Below are 10,295 nucleotides of genomic sequence, written 5' to 3'. Positions count from 1 at the left end.
CTGGGGCCTTCGCCCTCGGGTCGGAGGTTGTCCGCGGAAAGCTGTGTTCCTGCGAGAAGGGAGACAGCGTTTTCTCTGCTTTATGTGCAGCCCTACATAGCAGGAATCAAGGGAATGCACAGTTAGGCTTGTCCAGCCTTAGCTATTGTGCCAAAAGGTGTGTGTAGAAGTGGTGGCTCCTGAGGAGACCGGGTTTCCGCTGGTGCAGGTGTGCAGGAATGCGCCTCCTCACTGGCACAAAAACTAAGGCTGTACAAGAAGATCAAAAGTGCCATTAAAGCAGTGATTTCAGGACAGGGATTACCCCTGGGTGCACCCAGCCAGGCACTGCTTTTGGAGGTAACAGAACTGCACCCGTGACTGAGACAAACACTTAAGGCTGGTGGGATGCGTACCTCATCATAACCACGCTTAAAGAAAGTTGTAATCAGCTTTGTCTGTTAAAGACAAAGCCTCCATTTCAGGCCTCCATTTCTGCCATTTATAAACTATAAAGTATGTAAATACAAATATTTTTTTTTAACATTGTGTCAGCAATTAGGCAAAATACATATCTGACAAGGCTTCGAAGAGCCTCTTGTTTATATTTCCAGAAGGATCATCCTGCTGCAGACTCTTTCATTGCTGTTCTGATTTCAGCTGCTCAGGAGGTTTATAGGCACAAAGGTTAATTAATCTCTTGGGCGTTCACATGACCAGATTTTTCTGTGGTGTAGCCTGTTCTGACAAAGCGCAGGAACATGGAAAGAGAGTGCACAGAAAACACAAGGCAATAAAAATGACAGGAAATACAAAATTGTGAAGAGGAAAGAATAAAGGAGAAGGAAAAACTGCTGGGTTTGATTTATGTTTTGGAGCCCTTGCCAATCAAAAATCCCATTGGAAATCAGCAATCTTAATTAAATAGAAAATGCCTGATTTATATTAATGTCACATATGAAAACTTAAACCTCAGTTTCCAATGATGTAATGGGGAGTAAAAGGGAAAAGGCAAGGAAGAGTGAAATGTTTTGTCATCAAAAAGTAGTGATTATCCAGACATACAATGAAGTTTCTTCAGAAAAAGGTGTGTAAGAAGGAAGAGGTTATGCAGGACATTTTGACCTAGAAACATAGTCTTAACTTGAGCAAAGCAATGAAAACCAAATATGTGCCCTGTATATTTAAATGATACGTAATTGTTTTCATTAAAACTACTGTGCACCAGCTGCTTAAGCATAAATGCCCCAGGGCCTGGGAACATCTTAGTTGTTGACTTTTGAGTTGTCTTTTTGCATATGTTATATTGAAATGTCCTCACGTGGTCAGGTCTTCACTCTTACTATGTCCCTGACAGCAACGTTTGTATACAGTAAGTTCAGTATGTTCGGGATTCAGCTGGCTTTCTGCATGTGCAGAGATCAGCTCTACAGAACATACACGATGATGTCCTAATGTGCTGGCTTTAGAGGGCATTCAGGGATTTTGTCTGCTGCAGAACTGACTTTTATCTGCTTGGGGGGCATGCCCAGGGCAGCCACCACCCAAGCCCAGCTTCCACTACTGTTCTGGCTAGATTCATCTTACTCCAGAAGTCCTGGATACAGTTATATAAAAAACTCAAATTCTGCCCCAACAAAATAGATGGAAACTCAGATGTGCTTGTGTCCTGTGAAATAGGACCAATGCCTTTATTTTTACAGTTCTTGGCACACCAAGGTCCAATTACTAACCAAGATGTCTGGGAGATACTGTGATCAAAAAGATAGATGTAAAATCCGTTGCAGTTATTGATTTGGAAATCTTTGGGTAGCTTCAGTGCTCCGACACAGCAGGGCCAGCCATCTTTGCTTTGCTAATGCATAGACTATTTATTATGGCCATAGCTGTATGGATGGGTGCAAAGTGGCTCCTGATGCTCTGTGCTAATCAGGTACGGGCTGATCCTGTCTAGCAGCTATTTTAACAGAGCACAACATCAGGGCTAATCCAGAGCAGAGCGTGGAGAAACAAGGTGTCCTTCCAGCACCTTTTTGGGTAGACATGCCCTTTCATTCTTGAAAAACTACTTTTTTTTTTTTTTTTTCTATATTGCATCATGTACCTAAATACCGAAACGGGCCACAGAAACCTATCTGCTCACTGAACAAGGAGCAGCCCTGACAATTTCTCTCTCCCAAACATCCAGAAACTGATGTTTGGAAAGATTAGTTCAGAAACTAATCAAAAAATAATGAGGCCATGGACATATGAATGGAAATGCAATGCTAAAGGCACAAACCTGGAACAAACTGCATTGCAGTAGCTAAGCAAAATGGGTATGTTATGCATCTGAAAGTGAGAAATGAGCATAGCAAGCACTGAAACCATGAGAAAGTCATTACTGCGTTGTCCACTGGTTAATATGCTAGAGTTGCAGGGAGACTACATTCTTGTAGAGGTATTAATTAGGACAGCCTGACCTTTCAGGGGTTAACCTGTTCACAGGTACATGGCCTGAGTTGATACCAAGTTATATACACATCTCAATTTATAGACCCCAATTGTCCTCAAAATATTGATATTAAGAAAGTGACAAACTTCTTTCTTGAAAAGATTAAGCATGCTGTAACAACAGAAATAGCAGTAGATATATTATTTGAATTAAGGTGAGCTCTTTTTTTTTTTTTATTGAGCACACATATTAATGTTACATTGCTTTTATTATTTGAGGGAGTAACTTCATCTGGTACTGAAACCAGTCATCTCTTGGGTGATTCACTACACGGGTATAGTCACCCAGCAACACTGCACATTGTTGTAGATTGTAAACAATTAAAGTTTGCTAATCCTTTGTGGTTTTCTCCTCATTACAATTTATAATCAAGTTTTAACTGGTATAAGAAACACAACTGTAAAATGGAAGACAGACAAGGAGTAAAAATCAGTTGGTAAACAAGTTTATCACTTTTGACTAAAGCAAGCAGTTTTGTCATTGACCCTTTTGTCATGGGCCCTTTGTAGCCTTTAGCATTCATTATTTAATAAAACTTTTATGTGTACACTCAGGTTTTGGTCCTCAATCAAAAAGTAAGAGGACTATTTCAGCCCTCTTGGATGCAAGCACGATGCACGTGGGAATTCACTCAGGCTAAACATCCCTCAGAGAGGCTTCACAGAACTCTCTGAAATGAGTGAGTGTGTTGACCAAGAGTTTCCATCCTAACCCCGAACCTTCGAGGTTACAGTTAATGGAGTTTTCAGCTTTTTTCATGACTTGTGTGACTTGGATCGGTCTTGCCATTAACAGGGAAGTATCACTGAAAGCCTTGAGAATTAGAACCAGGTTGAGGAGGCGGTTGATAATACAAGGGAAGAAGATAAAAGATTTGACCCCACACCTATACAATACTGCGAATGCATCTTGCTTTGTTGAAAAGGTCAGATTTTATTGATGTTGAAGTCAATGGCAAACTCCCATTCACCTAAACAGCATGCCAGCCACATTTCACTTTTCCTCAACACCCAGTGCATTCTCTGCTTCTGTCTCCTAACAATTACGACTTGCTTCTACTGAGGTATTAAAAAGCCACTTCTTGCAGCAAGCCATCTGAATCACCTTCTGAACATCCCCACACCGAGCATTCCCCTGGCACCTCCCAGGACACTATCCAACCACCTCAGTTTATTCACACATATATATTTTTTTCTGCTTTCAGAAGAAAAAAAACGTGTCCCCGCTCAGATAAGACTATCAACCGGGGAGAGGGGGGCCGGCCAGCATTGTGCCGAGTCATGCTGCCCTTGCAAGCCGCCCGCTCGGCCTCGGCGGCCCGTGAGGGGCGGGCGGAGGCCGTGAGGGGAGGCCGGGCGGAGGGCGGGAAGGAGGCCGGGAGGGCCTCGCCCGTCTCCTCGCGAGATCGCGGCCGCTATAAAGCGGCGGGGCGGCGGGGGCTGCCGCATTCGCGGCTTCCTGCTGGGGTCGGGGCGGTTTCGGGGTCTTATCGAACTGAGGAGGTCTTTTGGTGAGTGCTGGGGGAGCTGCGTGGGGTTGCGCTTGCAGCGACTGGGGTGGTCGTGATTTATTTATTTTTTTTCCGAGGGAGGTTTTTTTTTTTTTCCTTTTTTTCCGTTTTTTTTTTTTTTAAATTGGTTTTGTTCTCCCCTCCCCCTCTGCGCAGGTGGGGTCGCTTTCTTCATCTCTTTCCTTTTTTCTTCTCCCTTTTTTCCTCCCCCCCCCCTTTTAACGGAGGGATGGCAAGGACCTCCCCCGCCCACCTCACCGCCGGCGCTGGTCTCGGCCGCCGCCTTCCGTCCCCGCTCCGCAGTCGCTCCGGAGTCACTCCGGAGCCCGCCCTGCGCGAACCGGCGTCGGGCGGTGTGCGAGCAGCTGGCTGCGGCGTGCTGCAGCCCGGCGGGTCGGTGTCCTCTGACCGCAGCTCGGAGGCTTTAACCGCAGTGCTGGGGGTAGCGGGGAGGAAGGCTGGGGTGTTGTGCAACGGCCTTAGGTGTCCTAAAGGTATGAATTCTTAGCTAGAGCGCAGGACTGGCTTGGCGTAATTGCAGTTCGGAGGTAATTGAGGCTGTGCCGTAGCTGTGAGCAACTGGAAGGTGCTCTGACTCCATTAAACGGCGCTGCATTTGCAGCGCCCGCTCGCCTTTCCTCTCGAGGGAAAGGAACTGCCGTGCTGAGGCTGTGGTCTGTGCCTCTGCGGGTTAGGAAACGCTGCGGCTAAAATCCAGGCAGAAGGTGGGAATGCGTGCTGCTCTCGCGTAGAAGAGCAGGCAGCGGCAGGTTGCAGTGGAAAGCAGTTGGATTGCAGTGCAACGCAACTAAACCTCCTAACCTGATGTTAAAGACCTTCGAGTTACCTAAAAAGGGGACAATAACCCCCTGCTTTAGAAAGGAGAAGTGCCAGAGAGCAGTCTGACAGTGTTTATTTGACACTGAATCCCCAGTAATACACTCCAGGGACTGTTGGTGGAACAAATATAGAAGGATTGGCATCCTACTGAGTAAAAGGATGACCTTGAGCTTGAGTACTGTAAAATAATGTAATCCAGTGACAAACTGTGAGGTCGTGCACTCCAGATAAAACAGGTATTGTTCAGAAGACAAAATTCATTAGTTGGCAATATCTCAGAGAAATTTTGTGCAATGGTTGTCCCCTTGTCCACTCCTGCAGAACTGCAGTTTCAGGATTGCGTCTGTATTCATGGCTACATGAAGAGTTCAGAGGATTTATTAATGTCATCCTACTAGGCTGTTTCAGTACAATCTTATGAATGATGGTGGCCAAAACTGCCAGGCATTCATAAGATTACTTCCTAGCCTGCTGAATTTGAAGACAAATCCCTTGGATGAACAAGGGGATGAAGAAGAGCTTGCTTGTGGCACGAGGCAGTTAGAAACACAGAGTAAGGTGGTGCTTTGCAAACCAAACTGAGGTAGCAGGTTATTGTTTCTGTATTCTCAGGGTGTGTAGGAGGAGCCTTCAAATGTAAAACTTATAATGAAAAGGTTCTAAACTGATAAGCTTAAATTTGACTGAAAGGTAAATGCTTCTTATGGCTTCTGGACTAGTTCGCCAGAAAGTATGTGGCAAGGAGGAAGGAGCCAAGAAATGAGGTGTTTCTGACCTGCTCTGGAATGGACTTTGTGCCTTGCAGGCAGGATTTATAAAGATCTTTGAATCTTACCTTTCTTTAGCGATATGAGACTCATACTAACCTTACGGAGGTTTGTATCTCCAAGTCAGCTAGTGCCTGTACAGTATATAGAATGTCTTCAGTGAGATCACATCAAAAAGACTGAGCCAAAGAAACAAGGTTCACAAGCTGTCTGTATGAAAAATTATGCTCTGGAAGTAACTGGAATTCAAGAAGTGATGCACAAATTCTGCATTCCCAGACAGAGCAAAAATACTCTACAGGACATGTTGCAAATGACTTGGTGTTAGGCCAGGCAGCCAGAAGTTAAGCTCTCTTGTCCTTGTGTACCCTCTTACTCTTTTACAGTAGACAGAAGTATTCGGGGGAACAACCTGGCCTTACTGGTTTAAGACTTGGTGAAATTTTACTTGCTAACATAAAATGTGATTCCCAAGTATACCATTAGTCTTCTGTTCACAAATGAAACAAGGCAGCTTTGTTTGCAAGGCTAAAGAGTAATTATGTAGAGAACATCTCCATTGTTATCTTGGAGATGAATAAAACCCTGCTTGAATAACCAAGAAAAGGTTTGAGGTCTTAAATTCTCTTGTAAACTTGAAAAAGGGTTTCCTCATCAAAAGGTAGGAAGAGATTCGCTAACTTACCTAATTAGTGAACTGGAAGACTTACTGACTACTGCTAAAACTCAAGAAGGCTAGCTCTTTTCTGTAATAAGCTGTTACTAGTCAAAGATAACGATTACCTTTCATTAGGAGACTAATGAGCTGTAGATCTCAGTGTTAGGCATCTGCTTAGTACCTTGTTTTGGATACCTGACTACCCAGATAACAAACTTGAAACTAATCTTATTCTTAAGCCTTGTGTTGCAAGACCAAATGGTGATGAACGGTTCCTGTTGATGCTTGATGTAAATGGGTGAGGTCTTTTGAATAGTTATTTCTGGGTGCAAGCATACTATTACCTAAACTGTACTGTTTACTCTTTTCTAGAGTAAATCAAGATGTCTTCAGGAAAGGCTTTCATTGGAAAACCAGCCCCTGACTTCACTGCCACAGCTGTGATGCCAGATGGGCAATTCAAAGACATCAAACTCTCTGACTATAAAGGTAAGTTTATGTGCCTTTCTAATTACACAAATGCAGTCTGGCCAAATGTGGGAGTCAGAGCGTCTAAGTAGAAGTCTTTGGTTTGGTTTCAAAGTAATAGTGACCACCTGACAGTAGACTGTAGTAGACAACTTGTATTTTTGTCAGTTGATGGCTGGAATAAGCTTGGGAAGCTGTTGGCAGTATGGCTGAATGTTCTGGCTATGATAATTGTTGGTTATCAGCCTAAAATTTCTCTGAAGTATAATCTGGGGACAGGCTTATTTGTTCTCTCAGTTTGAGACTGATGTAACATCTCCAATGTGCTACATGGAACAGCAAAATCTTCCCTTGTAGTGTCTTTTTTCCTGTCAGTGGAAAGTAGACTTCCCTACAGGCAGTGAAGTTCCTTTCTCTAGAGTATTAGCAAAGCGTTCTCTTCTGTAGATACTTGAATGTTTGATACTGAATATTACAAGTACTATAAAACCTAAGGTAAAAGAATTTAACTGGTGACACTGCTCTTCTAGGAAAATACGTTGTGTTCTTCTTCTACCCTCTGGACTTCACTTTTGTCTGTCCAACTGAAATTATTGCATACAGTGACAGAGCTGATGAATTCAAGAAAATTAACTGTGAAATAATTGGAGCTTCTGTTGACTCTCACTTCTGTCACCTTGCATGGTAAGAATCAGCCTTTTATTTTAATCAAATAGAATGTTCTGCCTGTCCTTACAGGAACGGAATCCTGAGTATTCAAACTATCTTTACTGAAGAACTAAAGGCACTTAGGAAGTACTGGTAGTGTCAGGTACTTCTGAACAGAATGGAGAATATTGGTCAGTTCCTTTGTTGCTTCATGGTAGACTAAGTGCAGTGCTACACTTAAGATCAGCTTCTGTTGTACTTTATGCTTTGAACTGTCCATTTTTTCTTAAATATTTAACTTCTACTTTTTAGGATCAACACTCCCAAGAAACAAGGTGGTTTGGGAACTATGAAAATTCCATTGGTTTCTGACACAAAACGTGTCATTGCCAAAGACTATGGAGTGCTTAAAGAGGATGAAGGTATTGCGTACAGGTAATATGCAGTAAGGTGAACTCCTTGTTAAGGTTGTATGTTGCAATACAGATTAACACAGAACTTGTGTGTACTTGAACACTTAAAAACAAACTGAAGTTCTTAGCTATTCTAGATGTATACTGCTTTAAGCTATCAAACACTCTAACGAGAGGAGATGTTACTTGGTTCTCCTTAGTGTTTAGACTTCTTATGGTTTTGGTAAGCTAGATAAAGGCCTGCTGCTTCCCTTTGATAACTGTATTACTTGGAGCGTTACGTATCTACATGGAGCAGGAGTCTCATGCAGGTGAGCTTATATAAACATGGCTAATGAAAGTCCTACCTTGTTATGAAAGTGATTACAGGTAATTGGTGATTAAAGTACAGTAGAATTAAAAAGCAAGCCTTATCTTTTAGTCAGCTGTTCAGTTAAAGTTGCTGAGGGAGCTGAACTTTGCTAACTCTTAGTTTGACTTCAGCAGTGGCCAGTTAGGCTGTCTTTTTAAGAACTGCATATATTTTTCTCTGAATACAGCAATGTCTCTTCTTTAGTTCCCTTTTTCTTTGTTTCTCTTCCACTTTGTCTTTCCACTAGTGTCTTCTTTAAATCAAAACAAATGCAGGAGAGTAACAGCTACCTCCTGTCTCCTAGCTACTGTTGAATGTAAGGATTTCAACTGTTAATGCGTCAGTACTGAGTATACACAAGGTTTTTAGTTTTGGGGAAAGGAAGAGATCAGTAATACTACATTACACAACTTATTGGTGTGGTAGAATATTCAGCTTGGTTTTGCAACTCACTTCAGACAAATCTTTCAGAACCTGTGTTTAACCCCAGGTCTATCTTTGTAGGGGTCTGTTCATAATTGATGAGAAGGGGATCTTGAGACAGATAACAATCAACGATCTTCCTGTTGGCCGTTCTGTTGATGAAACCCTCAGGCTTGTGCAGGCTTTCCAATTTACAGATAAACATGGAGAAGGTAAGGGTTCTTGCATCTAATTCTAAATAGCTCTCAAGAGAACAGTATTAACTAAACAGGTTTAATAACCTTACTGAAAGGTACTAAGTACATGTATAGATTTGTTCACAGCAAGTGATTGATTGTGCCTCTTGTAATGAAGCTGGTTCTGTAAAGCTATTTGTCACTGCATAATCCTACTCCAATTCATGGTCCATTGAGTATTTGTCAAATGTTGAAGGGGAAGGGCGGAGGTTGCTACTCCTCTGGAGTAGTCAGAAGCTGGCAGAAGCTTTTCCTCCAGAACTAGGGCTGCGGTCTCATCTAAACCAGGCTAGACCAGAAGTGTATAATGACACTCCGAAGCTGAGATGTCACAGCTTTAATGACCAGGCTTGCGTAAAGCAAGCATCAAGCCTTCCTTAGCTGTATAAAAGGAAGACGCCAAAGAATGCTGCTTGAGTGTCACTGCAGTTTTGAGGCTGTGCTACCTCTGCATTGTGGTTGTCTCCTGATGCCCACAGAGTGGGATTAGAGACAGTTTAACTCCTCTTCCCCTTCCCCCACTAAACTGGAGGATGGGAGTAGGATTGATTTTAAGATGGGGGAGAAGTAGGCTTGATTGGCTCCAGGGAAGTACATTGTAGTAGTTGTAAAGATGCCTCCTGACCCAGACTGCTGGAGTTGATGTTCCCTTGCTGTGAAACTTCCATGAAAGATGGGAAGGCGTGCATGTGTAGAGGGCCCACTGTTGCATGGACAGACACTGGGTTCCTTGGGTGCTACTACCTAGTAAGCAAATGAAAAGGATTAAAAATAACTGATGTGATGAAACTGATTAATGTACCTTGCGAAATTGTTACAGGTTTTGAGTTGTTAGTATGCTTTGTATGAAACACTAACCACTCCTGTGGAATAAGACTTGCATGTTCTTATCATTTCAGTGTGCCCAGCTGGCTGGAAGCCTGGCAGTGACACAATCAAGCCTGATGTTCAGAAAAGCAAAGAATATTTCTCCAAGCAGAAGTAAACTTTCAGTCTGAGTGGAAACTAGTATGCCTTACAGAAAGAGCAAGTATCAGTTACTGAACTTTGACTAAATCATTGCATTTGAGTCAAGGGATCATGCTATAGGTATAAACAGTAACTTTTTTTACTTGAAGGAAAGTTTGTTCTGTTGATAGTACCTTCATAGAAAATCCTAATGATCAATATCTGTACATCATGCCCTATTGACTTTAGTGACAATGCATTGTATGTGGTTAGCCATGTGTTGCGTATAGAGCAGTGGTATTCTTTTGTAACTATTAAACTTGTGGAAAAAGCATGCTGTGTATTGGTCTTATGTAGTCAAAGAGCTGAAAGAGCGCTTCCGTTTTGCTGGTCAGTAGTGGTCAGATTCATTCACTAGAATATAAAATCTGTGTTGATCCCTGTAGATGGGACCATGGGAACAATAACATGAGCTGTGGTGTAATCCTCTGGTTCAGTAACACAACTTTTAAACAGCAGCAAAGATTGCTAGTTAAAAGCTCAGTCTACTGAGCTGCCT

General features: G+C 42.6%; 1 protein-coding gene across 1 annotated transcript; it reads left to right on the top strand.

The window, feature by feature from the left end:
• Positions 1-3,780: 3,780 nt before the first annotated feature.
• On the top strand, positions 3,781-10,067 carry PRDX1 (peroxiredoxin 1). The gene is made up of 6 exons (XM_040565937.1): positions 3,781-3,983; positions 6,621-6,737; positions 7,247-7,400; positions 7,677-7,799; positions 8,634-8,764; positions 9,688-10,067. The coding sequence occupies exons 2-6, from the start codon at positions 6,632-6,634 to the stop codon at positions 9,771-9,773; spliced, it is 600 nt and encodes a 199-aa protein (XP_040421871.1). The 5' UTR covers positions 3,781-3,983; positions 6,621-6,631; the 3' UTR covers positions 9,774-10,067.
• The last annotated feature ends 228 nt before the right edge of the window (positions 10,068-10,295 follow it).

The sequence above is a fragment of the Cygnus olor genome, chromosome 8 (genome assembly GCF_009769625.2).
Source record: "Cygnus olor isolate bCygOlo1 chromosome 8, bCygOlo1.pri.v2, whole genome shotgun sequence".
Classification (NCBI taxonomy): Eukaryota; Metazoa; Chordata; class Aves; order Anseriformes; family Anatidae; genus Cygnus; species Cygnus olor.
This window is presented reverse-complemented; position numbering and strand designations above follow the sequence as displayed.

What these genes read in the sequence shown, in the direction of transcription:
- PRDX1 (XM_040565937.1), top strand. Translation starts at nt 6,632, where the DNA reads ATGTCTTCAGGAAAGGCTTTCATTGGAAAACCAGCCCCTGACTTCACT. An exon ending in CAAACTCTCTGACTATAAAG is followed by an intron (nt 6,738 to 7,246) that starts GTAAGTTTATGT and finishes CTGCTCTTCTAG; the next exon opens with GAAAATACGTTGTGTTCTTC. An exon ending in TACAGATAAACATGGAGAAG is followed by an intron (nt 8,765 to 9,687) that starts GTAAGGGTTCTT and finishes TTATCATTTCAG; the next exon opens with TGTGCCCAGCTGGCTGGAAG.